Source organism: Netta rufina (genome assembly GCF_964035555.1).
Source record: "Netta rufina genome assembly, chromosome: 9".
Lineage (NCBI taxonomy): Eukaryota > Metazoa > Chordata > Aves > Anseriformes > Anatidae > Netta > Netta rufina.
Window position 1 is genome coordinate 11562807 of NC_140132.1, and position 22319 is coordinate 11585125.

The following is a 22319-nucleotide window of genomic DNA, read 5'->3' on the forward strand; positions in this document are numbered from 1 at the left end:
TGCCCCAAAGGGCGAGAGGTTTCCAAAATCACCTTCACCTCCTTTCCCCACGCATCTGCCATGAAAATGGGGCCAAGGAGGTGAGGAAGCGTCCCGGTGGACTGTGCTCTTCTGCCTCCCCCCCCCCAGCACTATTCCTTCTGCTGCGGCTTGGATTTGGGTCCATGCACCATTTTTCGCAGCAATTTCCATCGCTTCGCTCCCCCCAGCCCACCGCCGACTCCCCGCAACAGAGAATTTCATTTTAAAAATGGCAAGATTTAATTTAAAAATACAAAATGGCAAAGGGAGGGTTTCTTAAATAAAAAAATAAAGGTAAAGAGATGATGGTTGGAACAAAATGTTCCGGAAGAAAGCTGTTCCCTTGGGGTTTCTTTTCTTTAAGCTTTGCATATTACAATTTGAAATTTTTGTAAAGAGATCCCCATTTTATATTCACACTGGTAGCCTGAATTTAAATATCTCTCTCACCTGAGATTAATACAGGCTTCACCCTGAATTACTTCCCGGCTCTGAAGTACAGCTCTGGAGAGCTCAACTCTCCACAAATTCACTTCTCTTTTAGAGGCATAAAAGCTTAGGAAATATATGAAATATTAAAATAGCACGTGTGCCGGGCCAGAGAGGGGGAGAGAGAAGGCTGGGTCATGGGGGGGCTCCTTTGATATGAAAACCCACTTTTCCTCAAATGAAAGTGCGGATCTGCCAGCGCAGGACAAGAGCTCCATTAAACTCCAAAGGCAAAGATTTCAACCCAAAGATGATGGTCTTTGTTTTATTTTTTTAATTTATTTTTTTTTTTTAAGCCCTGCAAGGGGAGCAGAATGCAAGCCATGCCATGTGCTTAAGAAATTGACATTTCCGGCAGCAACAGAAAATATCAAGTTTCTCTGGAGCAAAACAACATATTCCCCACAAATGAGGTTATAAACAAAGTCGAAAACGCCGGCTCCGTATTGTGCTAGCTCAATATTAACCAAATCCACCTGATGGGGGAAAAGTGCCTTGTTTTACGTGCTGAGGGCCCATTAGCTAATTGCCATAGAAATCCAGCATTCTATATAATGATTTAACCCTGGCAGAGCTGTCACACCTGAGGAGGAGGGCACCGCAGGGTCACAGAATGGGCAGGGCTGGAGGGCACCTCTGGGTCCCTCTGGTCCAACCCTGTGCCCGTGCAGGGCCACCCTGACTATGTCATGGGCCATTGGTGGGAGATGCGGAGAGGGAAACTGCTGGAGACCGACGGAGAGGCAGGGACAGCCCAAAAGGTGCTGCCAGCGGCACCTGGTGCCACCAGCCCCATCGCTGCTTCCCAACCTGGGCAGGTTTTCCTCTTTCCTTAGACGGAAAGCTCTCTCAGGCTGTGCAGAAGCTTTTACCCTGCTCTATTTAGGCTCTACTTCATGCTGTAGCTCCCCTTGCAGGCACTTGAGAGAGCCTGGAGCTTCAGACAGCCAGCAGGAGGGTGCTGCCTGCGTGCTGTGGTGTTCTGAGGTTCTTTGGGGCTGCGCTCACCCCCACCACAGTGACCTCCCTTCAGACACACGGCTCCATTAGAAACCTTTCTCAGGGGATCACCAGCATTAAAAATGGCAACATCTGGTGCTCCCTGGAGTCTCCAGGGCTTGCAGGGTGCCCGCGGTAGCCCCAGAAAACATGAGGTTCACAAACCAAACCCAAAGAGATGTGGATGACCCGCCCATGTGGATGACCAACATGTCTCCACGAGCATCAGGACCAAACAAATTCACAAATCAGCTCAGCTCCAGTGCGGGACGTGCCAGCGGACCCCACTCCCGGACATCCCTGGGGCAAGCATCACTGTCTTCTCTCGAGCCCGGCGCTCCCCCAGGGCTGCTGGAGCTGGGTGAGGATGTGCCAGGAGCAGTGCAAGGCTCGGTCACACCACTTTCACTTCGCAGCTGCATTGCTCCACGCGCATGTGTGTGCATGTGTGCATGGCTTCACTACAAAGGTGCTGGCAGCCACGGCAGGAGGACTGGTGTGCCGCAGCTCCCTTCTGCCAGCTGCAATAAATTTCTTTGCTTGCGCTTCTCCTCTGAATCGAATAGAGTTTGTTTCATTTTAAGAAGTCTTTTTTTTTTTTTTTTTTTTTCATTTCAGGAAAATGAATGTTAGAGCCAGATAAGAAACTATAGTCTGCTTTCAAGAAGGTTACAAGAAAACTGCATCTTGCATTACTAATCCTTTATCTTTCATGTTAACAAAAAGATTACTGACATATTTTTGAATGAAAGAAAATAAAATAGCAAATGCATCTAAAGAACTGTGTAACTTTCATGCAACACACAAATCGGATGTTAAACGTGGAGGAAAAAAGGAGGGGAATGAAGGGAAGATTCATAATACATTTCCCTTTGTAAAGTGAGCAAACCAACTTTCTGTAATAAGAGAAACTACTGGAGGACCAGAGGAGCTCCTTTATTAGCGGAGAACAACGTTACTGTTTAACAAGAGGCCAGATTCGGAGGGGAGAGGAGAAAATCTCCCCTGCCCGGGTCCCTGCTCTGAGGGTCTCAGCAGGAGGGGGGATCGGGAAATGCCACCCCCAGGGGCAGGGTGGCCTCTGGGGAGCCACGTCCACCAGCTTCAGTGTTGGAGAAGCCTTTGGCAGAGCAAAACCCAGATATGGGGTGATTGTTTTTGGTTAGGGATAGGGGACATGGGCACTGGCCCCTCGGGACGAGCTGTGCTGGGGCTTCTCAGCCCCGATCCCAGCCCTGCTTCTCCAGGAGGAAGCCTTGGCACATGGTGCTTCATTAGGAAACCCATAATTGAATTCCCTGACCATTCAGCTCTAAAACCCCTTTGATCAGGAATTAGTTAATTACATTGGGCCCGGTATATTCCTTGTTACAAATTTTGCCCGTGTCCCCCAGATATGCAGTTGCGGGCTCTGCTCGCATTGTGTCCTTTGAAATGCGCTGAGGAGCCTTTGAAGCTCTCCCCCCTTAATGACGCATTGTTCCTTAATAAGTCTCCCGTAACACTTCCCCGTTAGGAAATCGCTGCCTGCCGCTCGCTTGGGCTTGGACGAGGAATAATAATCCCGATGTAATTGATGATGTTGCTGAATAAATGGGGATACGCGCTACCTGGAGCAGGGCCGGGGGGAGCGCGGCTCCCCGCCGCCGACCTTGGCTCCGACCGCCCTGCCAAAAATCCATTTGACTTTCAGACGGGCTCAAATCCGGCCGATAAGGGCTGGAGAGACGACAGGGAGCGTGGCGGAGAGCCGGGAAGCCGGGTAGGAAAGGAGGCAGATGGGGAGATAGCGGTGAGATGGGGAGATTGCACCTCGCTCGTGTTGGCAGGGAGGGGGTTAAGGAGATGATTTCTGTCTCACCACCCCCCCTCAAAAAAGAAAAAAGAAAAAAAAAAAAGTCTGTGTCTCCATGTCTATGTACCCAGACAGGAGCACAGCCCTGTGTGTCCATGCAGAGCTCCTGTCCTGACCAGGAGGGCATCTGCAGGATCGTGGATTTCCTGCCACAGAAACCCTTCCTTGCCAAGACACCCCTGGGTAAACCCAAGGAGCCAGGGATGGCACTGTCACATCAGCACTTTTCGCTTTAAAACTGACCCAAATTCAAGGAAGTTTAACCAAAGGGGTTAAATACCTCCCTCCTCTTCCTTCTGAATCTCTTCTTCTCCCTCCAAACACAAAGCGATTCAGTCTGGGCTCATGAAAGCATCATTTCACTTTAACTCCTGCCAAAATACCCTTGAATCACTCCATTTTGCTTCAACCTTCTTCTCAAGCCCTGACAAACATTGTTCCCCTTGCACATCGCTCCTGCCCGCACATCACTTCCCCATGCATTGCTCCTTTTGCACATTGCCTCCACCTGTCCCTTGCTCCCATTTGCACCTTGCACATCGCTCTCTACATCATCCTGCTTGCACGCCTCTCTGCTTGCACATTACTTCGCCTGCTTGCATGTCACCAGCTCGAAAACTGTTCCACTTGCACATCACTTGCAGTCTTGTCTCTTCCATTTGCTTCTATTGCCCTCTGCTGGGGACTGCCAAAGGGACGGCTGATCCCTCGGGCACTGCCTTCACCTCTCCATCTCCCTCTGCAATTTCAGGGGATCCCCAAGCTGGGGTGCCAGAGCACTGGGGACACAGCCTCATGCAAGGCTCGGAGCAGTTTGGCTCTGCTGCTGCATCTACTTGTGCACAGCTTGGAAGCTGTCCATGTCCAGAGCTGGGCCCGTTGTCAGTGGAGGAAAGGTTTCTCATTGAGTTTGTAGATGTCTGGAGGCTGAAGAGCATCACCAACTCCTCCAGGGGATGGAGAGCACATAGGAGGCTACCAGATCACGGTGGGAGCTCCAGCCAAACCATGCTGTGTCCCCAAGTTCACACTGTTAAGGCCCAGCAGCAATTTTGGGGGGCAAAGCAGAGTGCAAGCATCCCACCAGGGCCACACCGTGATCTCCCTGAGATTGCAGAAACCCCAAGGTGCGTTGCTTGGTCATGAAAATAACCCTGCCTCCACAGGCAGCTTGGCAAGGGAACAAATGGACAGCACAGGGAGGAATATTCTGCCTTTCCAACCATGTAATTTCTGTCCTCTGGCAGAAAAGGGGGGGAAAAATAGCAGCAGGATGGACGGGCAGAGGAGGGGACTGGTGCCCACCCCACAGCTCCTGCTTCAAGTCCTCACACACCCGCTGGATTACGGATGATGGAGGAGATGTACACCTTACAGCAATTAATTCCCAAAGTGTAATTAACATTTGGGCCAGCTCCGCACGATCCCCAGCTGCTAATGAAGCATGGCACCGCTTTAATTCCTGCAACGCCGCACCATCTTCTTATTAAATCCAGGGGTAGGCTCCAGCACATTTCCCTTCAAGGGAAAAAGGGGAAAGAAACAGAGCAGGATTTGTCTCAATGCAATATGATAGATTAGAGTTTTCCGGATAAAGAAAGTGGGGGGGGGGGGGGGGAGAAATTTCACATTTCGTACATGCGCGCCCGCATATTCTCTTTCGCAATGACCTCCTTATGCCCCATCCATCAGCCTGGGGTTGGCTTATTCTAACTAGCAGAGTCTTTTCTCGTGTAGAACAGGCCCATCAGACACAATCTGCATGCCAATTACTGGAGCAGACCCCCTGATACCGAAAAATGGAAATTAGCTGTCAAGCAATGGCATCAGCAGGCTGGGTTGGATTGCCTGCGCTCCCCGCTGCTCATATGCATATGGGCTCGGTTGTGCCGTGACAAGGGAGCCCCCGATGGAAAAAGTAATCTAGAATAATAATAAAATAAAATAAAAAGCACACAACTAGCATATTTTATTGTTATTTGCCTTGGTTGCCAGCTCTAGGGGCACAATGCAAAATTCACTGGAGGGCAAAAGCCAGCCGGAGGATGGGGAGGGGGAAGAGCTGGGATAATTGCATTCTGCCAGCGGGTACCTCGAGCGATGGACGGGAAGGACACAGGGAAGAAACAGGGAAGAAACGTGACCATAAGGGCAAAGCAGAGCCTGGTTTGTCTGATGCCCCATGCTGGAGGAGCCCCAGCACCCAAAGGCATCTTCAGCAGTACAGGACAAATCCCACCGTAGGACACAGGGGATGGGGAAGCAGCACATGTCGGCAGAGTCCCCAAAATCAGAATGAGGTGGTTGGAAAGGCAGCAGCTGGCACGCACCTGCCTGCAGGAGTCCTCCCTGCAGAAATGGGGACAGCAACAGGCTCCCTGCAGAACCCTGTGGGCAGGGCGTGCTCGAGCCAGCGCCTGTGCAGGCAGCCCTCGGAGAGCTTTGCCAGGAGCTGGGGGGAAAGGGGAGCTGGAGCTGGGTGCTGGCACCCTTGGTTGGTCCTGGAAGTGTTTGGAACCTGAGCTGTCTGCATCCTGAATCCATCCAACCCCTCTAGGACACACAAACCAAGAGTCCACAACTCTGCTGCCTTCACAGAAGCACCGAAACCCCGGAGGAAAGGAGAGAGGTGAGGGAAGGCAAAGGGGGAACAGGGGACAGATGGGGACACACATCACCCTTCGCAGGGGGCTGCGCTCCCCGGGGGTCACGGTGCCTGCGGCTTGACAAGTACCGCTTAACCTGCCTCCCCCTCTGTAATAACCTCATACATCAGCCGGGGGGCGACAGCCGGGGGGGCTCTGCTTCTGCCACCATCATTATCCCAGGGTCCCTCTGCTCCACCTGCAAACGGACCAGGCAGCCCCAGGAGGAGAGGGGCCCGTGCAGCCAGCATCACTTATCCTGCGTGGGCACGCATCCAGCCTGACATCTAGCGGCACTGGGCAAAACAGGGCCTTCCAAACTGGGCTGACTGGGAGCGCTGGAGAGCCTGACAGCCCCCTTTGCTCACTGCACGTCTCAGGAGCCTGGGGACCAGCTCCTTCCCTTCCCCTCCTACTCTTTGGGGCCACCCAGCAGCAATCTCGCATCTCAGGGCAGTTTTGAGAGGTGCTCACCGTCTCGGTCCTCTTCTAACTGCCCTGCTTTTTGTGGCCCTCCCCTCATCTCACACCTCCAGGGAGCACCCTGACACTCAGGGCTGCCAGGGTCCCCACGGAGGCTGTGGCCGCCACCCTCCTGCTCTGTCCCCTCTGCCTCCCACCCTTGTCCCAGTGCCTTGTGCACCATGAGAGGGACACGCTCCCTGGAACACAGGACAGCCACTGCCACCCAACCCAGGAGCAGAGGGACAGAGGGGACGGGGCCAGCGCAGAGGAGGAGGACAGCAGAGATGGAGGCTGTGCCTGGAGGAGGCTCAGCTCCACGTCACCTCCAGCAGGGCAGGGACGGCTGGGAGGCAGGCTCGCACGCAGGAAAGAAGCAGGACAGGCTGAACTGAGCGACTCAACTGCTTTATTGGGGCGGGGGGGACGGCTCCTCTCTGCTCACTCGGCGATGCTGCGGAAGGACTGGACGGCGGGGCTCACGGCTCCCCACTCCACAGGCTGGCGGTACTCTCCCTTGGGCAGCAGGTACTGCCTGCCCCGGTAGTTGGGGTGCTCGTAGAACACCCAGACACCCTCCAGCACCCGGCAGGCGTGGACCTCACGGATACGGCACTCGTCCATGATGGAAGGGCAGTCCTCGGTGGCCTCGAACATCTGCCCACCGAAATCTCCCTTCTCAAACACCTGGATGTGGCCCCTGCCTCCACTCGGCTGGAAGAAACAGGGAGAAAATTGTAAGGTGTTTGCTGAGGCACCGACAAATTCTCCAAGGGATGGGAGCAGAGCCAAGGCACAGCTGGGCTCAGGTCAGGCACCAAGCACTCCCAGCACACTGGGACGGCACTGAATGGCTCCTGTCAGCCCCCCAAACGCACAGCACGGGGCAATGCCCAACCACGCATCCCATGCAAAGAGGGCACTGAGCCCAAGCTGAGCAATTTCAGCTCAAAGCCCCACCACAGCCCCGCTTCAGGACGGGCATAGGGAGGACAAACAAGTGCCGGGCTCTGTCCCAGACACGCCGCCTGCGCAAACCCTTTAAGCTGCTCGGTGAGATCCGAGTGGAGCGATGCACCCCCTCCGCTCCCCGCTCCTCCGGGCAATGAGGAGTTTAATGAGCTGGTGACCCCAGCTGGGTTGTATTACAGCAGAACGCAGCGCGGGTATTTTCCACTGTGATTTCAAGCGCTGCGTTGCCTGAAGGCACTGCAGCAGTTTTAATCTGCAGCTGCCTGGACACCGTCCTCCCCCACCTCCCCTCCCGTCCGCGCTGGTTGCCGGCCCCAGCTGAGCTCTGCGGGGTCTCACGGATCCGTGATGCTGCTCCGGGTCCTCTGACCCTAGCCCTCCGAGCAGCCAGTCCCTGTGCATGGGAGGGGAGGCCAGGCACCGGTGGACGTGCAGCATTTCATGCTGGTGGAGGGAGCTGTGCTGCTGTTACACCTCCCGCATGCTCCTGCTCCATCCCTAGCACCAGACCAGAACTCTGAGCTGGCTGGAAACCCTCCCTGCTCTGCGCTGAGGGACTTACACCCACCTCAAACCCACAACAGGCTCAGAGTGGCGTTAGACCTCCAGACAAAAGCAAAGCCCCCTTGCTCCACGTGATGCCAAACCGTGGCAGCGCTGCTCACATCAGTGATGCCCAGATCCCCACCAGCATCTGCTCCACGGCTGGCAGACACAGCAGCACCAGCGCTGGTGTCACAGCCTCACACACCCACGCTCCCATCCTGCTGGTTTTAAGGCTGCTCCTCCAGGAGCTGCTCCCTCAGGGACTCAGCACCACTCGGATTCAGTCCCCTGGGCAGGGCTGTGGGAGCGAGCCCCCTCCAGCCGTCCTCTCCCCGGGCTCTCCAGGAGGACAGGGCCACCTCCAAGCACGCCGGAGTGGCAGGCACATAACCACAGAGGCCCCTCGGGCAGCACCACACTTACAATCTGGACAGCCCTGCAGGAACCGAGGCGGTCGTTCAGGCCCATCCAGTGGTGGTAGTCGGGATACTCGCCCTGCGTCAGCACGTACATGTTCCCCGAGAAGTCGGGCCTCTCGTAGGCCACCCAGGTGCCTCCTTCCACCCGGATGGAGTTGCAGCGGCTCAGGTAGGTGTGGAAGTCGGGGCAGTCGCTGTCGCACTCGTAGCGACGGCCCAGGAAATTCTTGTCTTCGTAGAAGGTGATCTGAAACACAAGGAATAGAGGGAGATGGGGGTGGTTCCTCACCCCGCCGTGCCCGGGGAGGCGCGAGCAGCCCGCGTGAAGGCACACCGGTGCAGGCAGCCACGAGCAGCGTCGGCATTGCCGCTGGAAGTGTCGCTCCAAAGCACACAGTCACACTCGGAGGTGGTCTGTAACCCCTCCTGCCTCTAACGTGAAGAGGAATAGAAAAAAGACCAACAATTTAATCTCCAAACTTCATTTTTCCAGGGAAAAGGCAGCCTTCCCAAGTCGTTTTCCAGAACCTGTATCCTATAGAGTCACAGACTGGTTTGGGCTGGAACACACATTACATAAGGATCATCTTCCACTAGACACGGCTGTAGCCACATCATGGTTTGAAATATTTGCAAACAGAGCCTTCAGGATGTCCATAAGTCGTCCAGCCCACCCACAGAGCAGGATCAGACGCATCCAAACAATCCCGGCAGCAGATCCACCAGTCTGGCCCCAACATCTCCAACCACCACCCTTCTCCAACTCTTCGGCCTTCCCAGCACCTTGCTCTGTCCCAGTCCAACCCCTGGAAAAGCCACTGTTTTCTTTGCAACAAGTGCTCCCACCTTCTCTAGATCAATAGTAACTAAATTACAGCCAAGGGAGCCATCAGTAGTCAATGGACCATACTAGGCAGTTGGCTTATTGAGCATTTGTAGTCAGGCCTCTATGACAAGGGAGTGGTGAGATCTCTTCCCTCCTGGGCCTTGTTTTCAAGCCCTGCGATCATTCTCCTTGCCCCTACCCAACCTGGTCCACAGTTTGCTTTTGAGAAAGTCGATGCCAACAACTGGATATCATTTGAGCTTTACCCATGAAAAAAAAAAAAAAAAAAAAAAAGTGCTTCAAGTATGTGGGTAGCTCAGTTTGTATCACTGATTGTGTTTGCAGTTGGCTTGTTCTGCTTTGGTGCTTTGCTGTTGTCACCAGTTTGACACGGCCAACAAATTCCCAATTCATCACCGTGCTTCTTTCCAAAGATCTGCACTACAGCCGAGCAGCTGACGGCAAAGCACTTCACTCAGGGGTGCTTTTTCCTCTTGCTTCATCACAACCTGTTCCAACCTGATCTTGAGAGCTGGTGAGCAGATCCCATCCCTCTCGCCCAAGGTATCACCAGGCCTGGAGAAGTGATGTCCACAGACTTCAGAGGTCCTTTGATCGCCAAGTCCTGGAGCTGCCCTTTGTGCAGCCCTCATTTTTGGTCATTCCAGATGACAATTACTCAAGAGCTGCTCTTTGGAGTAAGGGTTCCCAAACCACCACGTCTATTTTTGACTATATCCCTTGCTTGCTTATGGTACAGTGAAGTCAGACCATGACAAAAGCATTCCTACTATGAAGTGCTGTCAAATTTCTCCTAGAGAAAATTGGTTTGACATGAATCAGTCTCTTACTCCAGTGTCTTCTAGAGCCTTGCACTGAACCAACTGATCTGCAGGTCAGTGATCCAACGCAGTACAAACTCAGACAACATTCGACCTTTCCATTTTCCTAGGGTGGTTGGTTGGTCAGTGTGCCCCTTCAGCCCAACCCTAGTCTGGGGAGAGGATTTATGTCCTTGGTTATCTTGCCCTGTCACAGCAACGCTTTGCTGAATTGGTTAAGCTGGCCCTCTATTTCTAACACAGAAGGAGAGCTCATTTCATGTTCCTTTCCCACCTTGAGGAACGCAAGGGAATTTCCATTTGGCGATGCTACCCGCTGCTCCTTGGGAGATCTTCTCCCTGGACTTATAAAGCCACGAAGCCAAAACCAAATCTGAGAATGCATCAAGGAGCAGTGACCAACTAGAGGCGTGGTTTGTTGGTTTATTCTTTGAGCACTTAACAGGAAGATGTAAGGAGCAGGCTCCTGCCCACCCATTCCCCACCATCGCCCTTTGCACACCCCCTCAGCTCATTCCAGACCCTCAGACCCGGCACCCCTCAGCTTTCCTTCGGGGCTGTGGGCACAAGCAGAGCAGACTGATGGTTCTCACCAGCAGGATAACGACAGGTGAATTACAGATTTCAATTCCAGATCCGTAGGTTGGACACAAATCACCTCTGTCAGCAAAGCCATGGAGCTGCCCTGCTTGCAGCTCCGTCCCTTTAACTGCTCACTGCCCAAACATTGCTCTGGGGCTTACCTGGCAGATAACAGATTTGCCACGGCAGATCTTCCTTACACAACTGCAAAACTCTCCCTCCCTCAGCCACCTCATAGCAGTTATCACTTTTCTTCCCAACAGCAGGTCTGTTAGAGGGACACTTGTGAACAACATCCTTAAGCAATACCTGGCAGCACCCATGGCGTTCTATAGAGGCAGCATGGGGATGGTGATCCCTTTCTAGGGCAGACCACTTGCTTACGTTGTGGGAAATAGCACTTAATTCTCTCCTTTGCCTTTTTCTTCTCTCCCTGGAACATGCTACATGAGAGCACAGCACAGAGAACAGATAAGATTTGGGCTCATGCGCTGACTTCACTCATCCCAGACGTTTTGCTACACCACAGCACACAATCAGCCAGGGCAAAGCACTTTAACAGAGGACAGGGCTTCCAGCAGGGACAGCACACATTTAAGTATCTTCATGCAGATGGCAGGCAGTTACATCCTGCAGCACCTTCATGCACGGGTACATAAAGCCTGCACAGCTGCAGCCCCCAGGCTGGGAGGCAGTGGCACACCACGCTCAGTTTCTAAAGACCTCTCAGAAATAGCTCAATCACTTCAAACCAGACAAAAGGAGCAGGGAAGCAGAGAGTGGGTCCAGACCTTCCGCAGCACAGACCAGTGCCTGCAAAACCACTCTGCCCCCGAGCTCTCTGCCCGCTGGGCCTTAAAGCCTCCGCGGGCTAAGAGGGACATAATCTGGCAAGGGAATACAAGGGGACGCCGTTCAGCTGTCCACAGGCTCTTAGCAGTTGTTCAACACTTCCCAGGGGAAGCGGTCCACAAGCCCCAAGTTCTCACCCTTACCCCTGCGCCCCAATCCCAAGCCTACAGCACTGTCTGTGGGAACAGCCAGCAGGGCTTTGCCACCTCCACATCGAAGCTCCCAGCATCTGAGCTGGATCCCCACCTAACACACACTGCCCCAGCTGAAGGCGAGCGTTGTGACCTACCTCTTCAGTTTAAGTCACCCCTCCTGATTCCACCAGATCACAAATGGTTCTCCTCCCTTGTCAATGCTACTGCCTTTGGTGCTACAGCCATGATTCAGGCATCGGTCTGTCCCTTTGCTCCACCACAGAAGGGGGATTCAGCAGCTGCTGGTAGGACTCGGCTCATCCCAGGGAAGCTTTCCACGAGATCTCATTCTGCAAACGCGCCTCATCATGCTCACTGCTGGCACCGCAGCCTTCACCATCGATTTACAGGGCATCAAACCTCAGTGTACTTGAAAATATCGTGTGTAGGTTGCAAATAAACTTACCTTGGTTCCAGCTCTGGACATTTTCTGTTCCAGCCAAACTTCCCAGTGCTGGAGGCACGTCAGGACCTCTTACAAACAGCCAGGATGCGAGGCGCCCCTTTTATAGTGGGCTTGTTTTAAACCAGCCAGCCGCTTTGTCATGAGAATAGGATCCAAAAATTGAGTCAGTGATTCTGAGGCTATAGCCGGTTTCCAGAAAAACAAACGGGATTATGGAATAAAGGAAGGCTTCGCTGTCCTCCTTTTGTTACCATTTGCTGAGTCAGAACACCAAAACTCTGCCAAACGCACTCAAAGCACACAGCCCCCTGCCAAGCCCTGGAGGATAGGGTAGGGGGGAGGGCATTTTGGCTGCTCTCCCTTTTAAGCATGTTAAACAAGAAGCATCCTAGTCAGCTCTAAAAAGGCCCATCCCCGTTTGCAAGGAAGAAACACAAATATTTATTAGAGAACGTTCCCATGCAATGAAGGGTGCAGCTAGGAAAGGGTGAGCACGTGCTCAGAGCAGACCACAGCTCGCAAAGAACAGCCTCTGCTCAGAGGCTGTGCTTCAAAAGCCCTATGTGGAAACTTCACTGCAGCAAAGGTATCATGCATTTTTACAGCACGCCCTCAGCTGAGCTATGTTGCTCTAAACGGTGCCTGACATCAAGGAGAGGAAGCATTTCTGGCCATACACCCCAAAAGTGACAGTAAATAGCAAAGAATGCACCTGAATCTCTGAAGAAGTCTGCCACTGACACAAGTTTAACTCAGAATTCTTACCCCACTGCTTGCAGTTTAAGCAAGGGATCATTTCTTTTAACTGGCCCACCAAGCAGGGAGGGCGAGGAACGCTGGCTTCTGTACACCCGCACACCCCTGAGCCTCCACAATACAAAAACCACCCCTGCAGCTATTCACTGCACCAAACCCGCAGCTTAGCGGAACAAAGGCACAAAGCTGGCACCGCTGCGCCTGAAGCACACAGACCCCGATTCAAATCTGTCAGGGCAGTCTCACGACAGCGGCTCCACATGCCACCCCACACACGCTGCTGCAGCCCTGCTGAACACCGGAGGAATTCGCAGTCAGGTATGACCATCGGAGACAGACAGGTGCTCAGCAGCATCTCATCCTACTCCCATTTTAGGTGTCTTCAATCATCTAGTGCTGCTGCTCACATCTCTCACTGCCAGGAAGCTGTGAAGCCACTCACAGATATTTCATTTTTTAAATCCAAATGCTGTCCTGCAATGACCAAAGCCCGACCCAGACCAAGACCCTATTAGAAAGCAACCCAGTAGGTTCAGGACAGCTCCACTGCAGACAGGGTCTGCTAGCACAAAATGAGCACGGGATTCATTCATGTTGATACTCTTTGCAGGAAATAAAGGCAGGAAACTGTGTTTCTATCAAAACATTGCACTAAGATAACCTTCAAAGCCTTCAGCTCCTTTGCTGCTAAGAATTTGGTACTTTTCTCTCAGCTGACCGGGTCACCTTTCATCAAAGCTGTGAAGATGCTGTGTCCCTCTAACACCAACTGTGTAGGTAAAACTCATTCCCTAGAACACATGCCAGGCTTTTCTGAGAACTCTATTTTATTGACACTTGTCAAAACAAAGCAAACGTACAAGAAAGGTAATTCCACAAAAATCATATTGCTTAAGTGCCATCTTCGTATTTAAAAAAATCTATAGAATTTCATTCATAAAAAAAAAAATCAAAACATTTGCTTTTCACATTTATAAAAACAGTGCAGCTGGCTTGTATCATAAGGATGTGTGGGACAGCCAGGGCCCTACGTCCAGGGCCACACCAGGAGAGGCTCCTTCGGTGGACACCTGCACACCGCAGATGCTACCTGGCGCCAGCTGCCCTGCGACAAGGGGCAGGCACGCTTGCTCATCTTCCTCCAGCAGCATGCACTTCCTCAGTTACCAGCAGAATAGTTACAGCACATTCCTGGGAAAGTGGCAGCAACTGAAATCCTAAACCAGAGAGATGTCCAAATCCACTCTGAGGCTGGGCATCAGATCCACATCAAGCGTGTTCAGTCGTGACCGCTGCAGAGTTGTGATGAGAACAGCCTTCAGGGTATTGCTTTCTCTTCCTACAACTCTGTAACAAAGGAGAGGAGCAAAGTTTAGGCCCAACACTAGCAAAGAGAAAGCAACACGAAGACTAAAGGGGGAAAAAAAAGTTTGTTATGGTTTGAAATATGCAATAGCCGAAGAACAGGATAGGGGCCTGCCTCCAGCTTCTGAATCACTTCTGCTTAGGAAGAGAAAGAGACTGCAAAATAATTAAAGTCTCGCCCAATTCTCTTAAACAGAAAGTGAGTCAGGTGAGTACAGATATTAATACACAGCTTCTTTAAAAAGGCAGCTGTTCAAATAAGTTTTTACTTCAGATTATGTACAATAAGCCTATCTGTCTTCACAGATGCACACAGACGACCCCAGCAAATCAAACACCACCTGTGGAGAACAAGGAAGGTGCTGTGTACACACAGAACAGGCTTAAACTAAAAACAGGTTTTGACTGCAAAATGAGAACTAAAACCAAATGCACAGCTCTCGGGAGAATCTCCACCAAGCAGCTTCCAGCTTCTTCCTCCTCTGCCTAGGCTGTATGTACAAATACGGGACAAGTCTTCCAGATACAGAAGAGTCAAGAGAAGCCCTGTACTCACCCTTCCTTTCCTTTTGTTGCACAGGAACACGATGCTATCCTGCTGCCTGCTTGGAGCCCACAGCAGGAGGGACAAGGCTATCCAGCTGCTGACGGTTCCCTGTCTGAATCAGCCATTCATAGAACTTGCTTTCCACCAGCATCTGGAACTGCTTCCTCTGATCCCTGCAACCAAAAGAAGATGATCAGCAAGGAAGCATGCAAAAGTCATACTTTTTTTGTAGTATTATTCTTCTAAACCTCACCTTCTCTACCTAAACAAGCCTCTAAACATATCAGCTAAGAGCTGGGCTTGGTTCAAGAACTGCCTGTACCATGAAGAGAAGGTTTTTACCACGTGAATGTAACTAAAGTTAACCCCAAAGGTAGAACTCAGCAGTTATACAAGCGACACAAACTTCCCACTCCTTTAGCAGCCACCCTGCTCCATAAGGCTTCCTCTGCTTTAATCTTAGAGCACAGATTAAAAACCATCTGAAAAGGTAGAGAAGGATCAGTAATGAATGTTCAAGCAATGGAAACAGAAAATTTGGTTGTGACAACATCTGGAAAAGAGAGAATGGAGATGGGGAAAAGACATACGTATAAATATGAAGACATACTCCTCAAATAACTCCCTTTACTAGGAAATAACTTTTTTTTTTTTTGGCAAGACCAACAATAACAGGGTATATCACCTCTATCACTCTCTCTGGCAATGATCAAACGTCCAAGAGCAGCACAGTCTCATGGCAGTATTTCTCCAGAACTTCCCAGCCATCTGGGATCACTTCAGCTCCTGAATTTCTTATGCCAAAGGTGGCGTTAGTGTTGAATAGCTCCTGACAGACTTCTTTTTCTATGAGCTTACACAATACATTTCTGAACCAAAGTAAAACATGAACATCTTCAATATCCTTTGGAGATTTTGTGTGGTTTTGCTTTGACTTGTTCCTAATTTGTTTTGATGCTCCTATCCTGTACTGGGAAAAGCAGCAAACCATCCCTATTCATTTCTGCGCCACTCAGCTTCAGAGGGGCCCAGTTTACCCACACCCTTTTTTCAATTTAAAGGCTCTTCTTCTTTGTACTGTCACTTCCATTGGAGACATTCACTGACAAATTCCCCAGAAAGCAGGCTTCTAGGCTGGAAGCTAACCTAAATTCCTCCCCAGTGAACGTGAACACAAAGGCAGTCACTCCTCTCTTCTCTCATGGCTTTATCTTCTCCACGTGCTTATTATACACCTCGATCTGCTGCCGACCCTGAAAGACTTTGTCTGATGTGCTCAGAAAACAAGCAAGCAGGATTTGACGCTTCTGCAAGTTGTTCCTCCAGCTCTCTTACTGGTCCTGTCTTATGGGGTTTTTACCTTTAGCCTGGCAGGATTTACATTCTTTTATATTCTTTTTTTTTTTTTTTTTTTTTAAAGCCAACTTTCCTCATTCGGACAACTTCAAGTTTTTGAAAGATGGCTTTTACTGATAACAGTTTGTTTCACCTCCCTGCTCAAGCACCAGCAGCTTTTTTCTTTCCGCACACCTGATAATCTGCTTGATCCAAGTTGTCTGTCTAGTCCTCTCCCTGCCTGCAGGGGACAGACACACTATACACGGTCAGCTGCCCAGCTTCTTTTCAGCAACCTTCTAAACCTGGTCCCCTTCTTCCCCTTTTATGAAATAAAGAAATCCAGTACCAAGCTCCCACCTCCTGTGACTGCTATAGAGGACACTAAAACTACGCACATCATCCGCATTATCTAACATTCCTTCAGCTGTAAGATTTTGATGGGCAAAATACCTTCGTAAAACCCTGAGGGAAGAGCAACAGCACTGAGAGGGCAATGGCTGCAGAGACAAGAAGCACCTCAGATGAGGCTGATAAACACAAGGATGACTCCAGCACAACAGTCAAGGTTCAGATTTTCCTCTCTGCTGCTCTTTAAGATTTAAGGGCTTAGAGTTGTGAAGGTTTTTATACCTTTGTCACCGCTACTGGGTCACTTCTGCTCAACCATCCTCTATTTGTAGCAGAATCCCACCCAAGAATCCCTTCTCCCCCCCTCATTCTGGAGCTCTTTCAAACTGCAGGCTCCTGAGCTCTCTGAATGCCACAAAGGGACAGGGAAAGCTGAGCGAGCTGCTCCAGAACAATGAACAAACAGACTCAAATTCCTCAGCTTTGTATGAAAGGAACTATTGACTGACCCAACAGGTGGTTTTCATATTCCCTGTGTCCCACAGACCAAACCCCTCTGAGATCCCTGCTTCTCACCCAGTTACAAGCCCATTGCAACTCATCAGCTGAGCACAGAATAGGAAGAAAATATACACAGTGCAAGCACAGCTTAGGGATCAAAAGTTGTTTTCACCTCTTCAGGTCTTTAAAATCAACTATCTGCACTTCTACCCCCATTCTCTGTTTGTCCCGAAGCCAAATCCTTCAGGTTGCTACATCAAAATGGTTCACAGAAGATAAAAGCAGCAAAACTGAAGGTGACAGCTTTTTACACCTGCCCAATCTGGCTGGCTGCTCAAGAAAGTGTGTTAACAAAGGAAGGAAGGTGAACTCTTTCAGAACTCCCCAACAGGTGCTGAGAAAGCAAATGGATGTGTATCAGTACACAAGACAGGCTAGGCTGGGACTACTTAGTAAATGCTGGGCAGAGGATTTTAAAAAGAACTTTAAAAGCTACTGTCCGTGAGGTGATTTACAGTAATGGTCCACATGCATATTCTCAGCTCACCTCAACAGGTGGGACAGTAATTTAAAGCTTCGATCTCAATGTAAAGGTTGGGGCTAAGAATGATCACCCATCAGCTGCAGGCCAATAATTTGTGGAGCTGTTGTTCAGGGTGCGTGCCCAGATCTCACCCAGGTCAGCATGCGGCACTGGAAGCAGAACAGAGACAGCAAGGAGACAGTACCCAGCGTGAGGTAAGCTGTAAACTCGTGCCACCAGGACAGATCCCTCGCCTCGGCCCTCAGCAGCATCTAGGCATGCTTCCCCTTGAGCTTTGCAAGCATGCAATCAGGAGAAAGCACCTCCTGCAGAGTTAACTGTAAACATTATTCCCCTTGCCACAATACTGAAGATCAGGATCTCAAGATTGCCAAGTACTCGTACTTTAGGACTGGCATGCAAGACGTAACTCACAGAAACCGACCCATTACTAAAGCACTTTTGCAGAACCACATCAAATGAAACTTGTTTGTACGACCGCGCTGAGCTTCAGCGCAGCTCACACCCGTCGGGACGCGGCACTCACTTGCTCAGGCACGCCTCCTTCACCATTTTCTGCCAGATCTGTACCTTCTGCTCCCGCTGACTCAGTGCCTTCTGATAGGCGTGGGGAAGCCCCCCCGGCGTCTCCGTGGTGTCTCCTTCCATCTCAAAGGGGATGACAAAGGTGTAGAAGTCTGAGGGCGGCAGGAGGCGGAAGACGCTGGTGTCGCTGCTCTCCTTGCCCAGCAGCATGGGGCTGTCCCAGTAGTTGGGCAGGGTGGCCAGGCCCACCTGAGCCATGTGGTCTTCCAGCATGGGGTAGTGCGTGTGGAACGGGGCGAGGCTGACCGCCTGGTTACCTGCGAGGATGAGGGGCTGGGTGGGTGTCAGAACGTGGAAAGTACAGCCCGTGGTGGAAGAAAGGGACAAGCTGTAGCACACCGCGATGACCTTGACGTTGTCACAGCTGTGGACGTGAACGGACACCTGCACAGGGCCGAGCACGAAAGTGCTGTTCCGGCACTTCTCAATGGTCACAGAGCTGCAAAAGAGCAACGGAACGAAGACACAGTGAGCAGGAAAGACTGCAGCCAGAACTTTTTCGCTACTCAATCCACCTAACAAGAGCTTAGCACTCGAACAAACGCTGAAAAAATATTTGGCTGGGCCTCAAGGGAACGAAAACTCACCGAAGAGGAGAGAGGAGATAAATGAAGGACTCATTGCAGCGATGAATTCTTACGTGAGCCCCCACCAAGGTGTCCGAGCTCTTGGCCAGCGTCTGTTTGTACACCTGGCTCATTATCACCATGGGGAATACCTCTGGCACCACAGGAGCATTGCAGGCAATCTTTGCTCTCCTGGTTGTTCCCTCTACTGCAAAATAAAGTTAATATATTTAAAATGAAGGAAAACAAAGAGGCTATACATGCCTCCTACAGAGACACAGACACGATGGTTCACCATCCATGTTGCCTGGCAATCCCTCCCGAAAGGAATCAGCCCAAAACCTGACAGTAGCACGGTGACACCGTGTCACCACGCAACAGTCGTACCACCCACAGGTGCCTACTAGGCAGGACACAGCACTCAGAAGCTCCAGGGCACACCGAAAAATAAAAAAACCTTCAAAACCATTCAGAGCAGCCAAAGCCTCCTGCAAGCCAGGACACGGGCATCTCCATTTCCAGTTCCAGACACAAATCTGAGCTTGGCAGGAAGGTCTTTAGGGCAAGTGTTCAGCGTTGTGTTGAAAGTATGGACAGCACACTTTAAGACATGCTAAACCAGCAAAATGCTCCCCCTACAGCACAATCCTTGAGCAACCTCACTGTTCTACCTAACGCACTGCCACTCTTGCTATTGTGCGGTCAAATTAAAAAAAATAAACTTTTTTTTCTTCTTTCTAAGGGGAAAGGTGCCTTGGCTCTCCACAGTGCCGTTGTGGCCGAAGGGCTGGGATTCAAGGCATGAAAAATCCCAGTCAGTTCTCGGCTTTGCCACAAACACATCACATTATCTATTTTCTGAGTTTGGCTGTACTTGAATAATGAAGGTTGCAATACTGACCTTCTTCAGGGGGGTCTTTGAAAACTAAGTCATTAACATTTGCTCACAAAAGTGATCTGAGGACTGGAAAAGCACACACAGGTGGGGCACTCCTGCAGACTCACCCCTAAGCTCTCACTTTCCCCATCTTCACTATCAGCTGGAGGAAAGGCAGGCAATTCCCTGCCAGATCCTTGCTAAGCAAGAGGAATCGAGGCAGGAAAATTATTTCTAAAAGTAAAGGCAAGGCCTGCAGATACCTTGCTGTGCCCAGGCAAGCTTCTTCCCAGACCTGAGGCAGGCAGTCATTCCAAAAGGGTTTGTCGTCAGGCAGGAGCGCAGCCAGCTCTCCAGCTTGGGGAAGGAGAAGGCGTTGTTGTTCTTTGAGTAGCCGTTCTTCTCTTGACAGGGCTGCCAGAGGGCAAGCTCGTGCAGAGGATGGACGGTCCCTGAGCCCTCCACAGTCCCTTCAATGAGAAAGCTGAGGGCACAGACGGCTTCGTAAGACACCAAGCTGTTGCTGGTGGCGTGGGAGGAGGCGCTGAGCTGCTCCGGCTCCAGCAGCAGTTCCAGCATGTCCGAGAGGTGGGCGAGCAAGAAGGCAAGGTGGTCCTGGTCGTTCCAGTTCTTAGGGAGCAGAAAACCAAGAGTGAGGTGAGTTCTTAGAGAGATGACAAACTCCACCACTACCGTACAAACACCCTTGCCTAACTCGTTTTAAAGGAGGGGAAGATGGTCAGACATGGTGCCTGGTCCCACTGCTCTGCCCTTCCCAAACACAGAAAGAAAACCAGACTCATCAGCAAGTGCCTCCAAGAAGGAAAAGCGTTCTTATTCTAACTCCAAACACCAGCTATTTCATTCTAGAAAGCAGAAACGGATTCCCCTGCAATCCCTCCCACAGAAACTCAGCCAGCTGCTGCTAGCACTGAAGGTAGGAAACAAATCAATAGCTGACAGCCAAGGTCTTACAACTGCTCTGCTGGAAAATCGCTGCATCTGCTCCAGACCTTCAGCTATGATTAAGTGCTTCTGATGAGGAGCCGCAGAAAAAAAAAAAAAAAAAAAAAAAAAAAAAAGCAGGGGGTCATTTCTTCGCAGGCAAGTGGACCAATAAAGCAACCAACCCCTGAAAAAAGCACTAGTTCAGATTCTAAAGGGCTCCATACCACGAAGAGTGAAGGATTGGAGCCGCAGCAGACCTTAATAAAGACAACCTTTGCTGACCCGTGAGCTGCAGAATGAACACCCAGCTGCGGTTACACGTTGTCCTCACCACGTGAGGGGGCACAACATGCAGCCACAAGCATCTCCTCTGGAGATCCCAGCGTTGTGACAGAGACTCTCTCATGCATAGAGCAGCCTCGTTCCTGTTCAGAGTTTTGTGTCAAAGTGACACCTGAGCAGCAGTCTGAAGACAACATCAACTTTTCAATTCCACTGGGTGCTCCGGTGCCACCCGTCTCACAGCCATCTATCAGGTCCTCTCATTTCTTTCCTCGTTTGTTAGATCTCCTCGTTAAATCTAACAGGGCTACCCATTTTCAGTCACTTCAGCTTGCCCTGCCCGTGCTTGCACAGCTCAGAGCAGCCCAGCCCCAACAAACCTGCTGAGGTTTGCAGCCAGCCTTTATCCCGATGGGGTCAACCTATAACTCAGAGCTACACCCACCTGAAATCTGCTTTCAGGACACCTTACAGGTGGTGTTTGTGCTCCAGGTGGCTGCCTGACTGCATCACAGCCTCTCTGAGGCACAACCTCAGGTCAATTTGTCAGGGAGCACCCTGGGACCCCCTGGCTCTGTAAGAGGAGGTGGGACAGCAGCTTTTGAGGAAGGAAGAGCTGCCTGAAAGCGGAGGCTGCTGCTTCTTAACCAGCGAGCCGGGAGGGCTCCAAGCGAGCTCCCACAACCTGTGGGAGCACTGGTGCAGACCCCACACCCCCCTCGCATCACTTATTATTTAACCAAGCTCCCCCAGCCCAGAACCCCCACCACACGCAGCGCCTCACTCCCCCAGCCCAAAAACAGCCGTTTTTCCCCCAAAAAAAACCCCTGGAGGGGCGCTCACCTTGCTCTGCCCGGCTCCTTTCCCCGCCGGGCCGGGGGCTGCGGCCGCGGGGCTGGGCCACTGCTCGCCGCGGAGCGCCGTGCGCAGGGACAGGCGGCTGAGCTGCTGCAGGTAGAGGAAGAGCAGGAACTGCAGCGTGTCCACCGAGAGCTGCGGGGGGGCGAGACAACGACACAGGGACACACCGCGGCGTCAGGAGGGGCACAGGCGGACCCCGACCCCCAGCCCCATCCCCAACCAGCCCCAGCCCCAGCCCGGCCGTGCCTTGCTCCGCTCCCTCTCCAGCTCCTCGGCGCTGCCGCACGCCGCCTCCGCCTCCGCTCTCCGCAGGCTGCGGGGCGGCGGGGCCGGGAGGAGGCGGAGGAAGCGCTGGAAGTAGAGCCAGGCCAGGCCGCGGCCCAGCCGCAGCTTGCCGCAGGCGATGTGCCGCCAGCGCGCCCAGCGCAGCCGGGGGAAGCAGCCCTCGGCCGCCCGCCGCCGCGCGTACGCCGCCATCTTGCGCAGGTAGGGGCGGCCCAGCCGGCCGGGCGGCGGCAGCGGCAGCGCGCCCAGCAGCGGCGGCTCCGTACGGACCCAGAGCACCACGGCGGCCGCCATGACGGCCCCTTTGCCGTACGGCGACCGCCCCCACCCCGCCTCTAAGCGCGCTTCCCATTGGCCGCCGCCGAGGCGCCGGTGAAGTGTGCGCCGCGGATTGGTGGAGCGGAGC

General features: G+C 52.1%; 2 protein-coding genes across 5 annotated transcripts; both read right to left on the reverse strand.

Annotated features, from left to right (window-relative positions):
- Positions 1–6912: 6912 nt before the first annotated feature.
- CRYGS (crystallin gamma S) lies at positions 6913–12131 on the reverse strand (the record flags this gene model as incomplete). The annotated part of the gene is made up of 3 exons (XM_084292317.1): positions 6913–7185; positions 8413–8655; positions 12111–12131. The coding sequence occupies 3 exons, from the start codon at positions 12129–12131 to the stop codon at positions 6913–6915; spliced, it is 537 nt and encodes a 178-aa protein (XP_084148443.1).
- A 1607-nt stretch (positions 12132–13738) lies between these two features.
- Positions 13739–22207, reverse strand: TBCCD1 (TBCC domain containing 1; the record flags this gene model as incomplete). 4 transcript variants are annotated; one of them, XM_084291766.1, is made up of 8 exons in its annotated part: positions 13739–14213; positions 14788–14951; positions 18036–18186; positions 18352–18533; positions 18682–18868; positions 19801–20167; positions 21611–21760; positions 21875–22200. In XM_084291766.1, 7 exons carry the CDS (start codon positions 22103–22105, stop codon positions 14822–14824), a joined length of 1398 nt encoding a protein of 465 aa, XP_084147892.1. In that variant the 3' UTR covers positions 13739–14213; positions 14788–14821. The 4 variants fall into 4 exon arrangements, 3 of the variants coding, with proteins under 3 accessions (XP_084147892.1, XP_084147890.1, XP_084147891.1); XM_084291764.1 differs by having other exon boundaries at positions 18036–18533; positions 21875–22207; XM_084291765.1 differs by having other exon boundaries at positions 18036–18533; positions 18682–18865.
- Between the last annotated feature and the right edge of the window lie 112 nt (positions 22208–22319).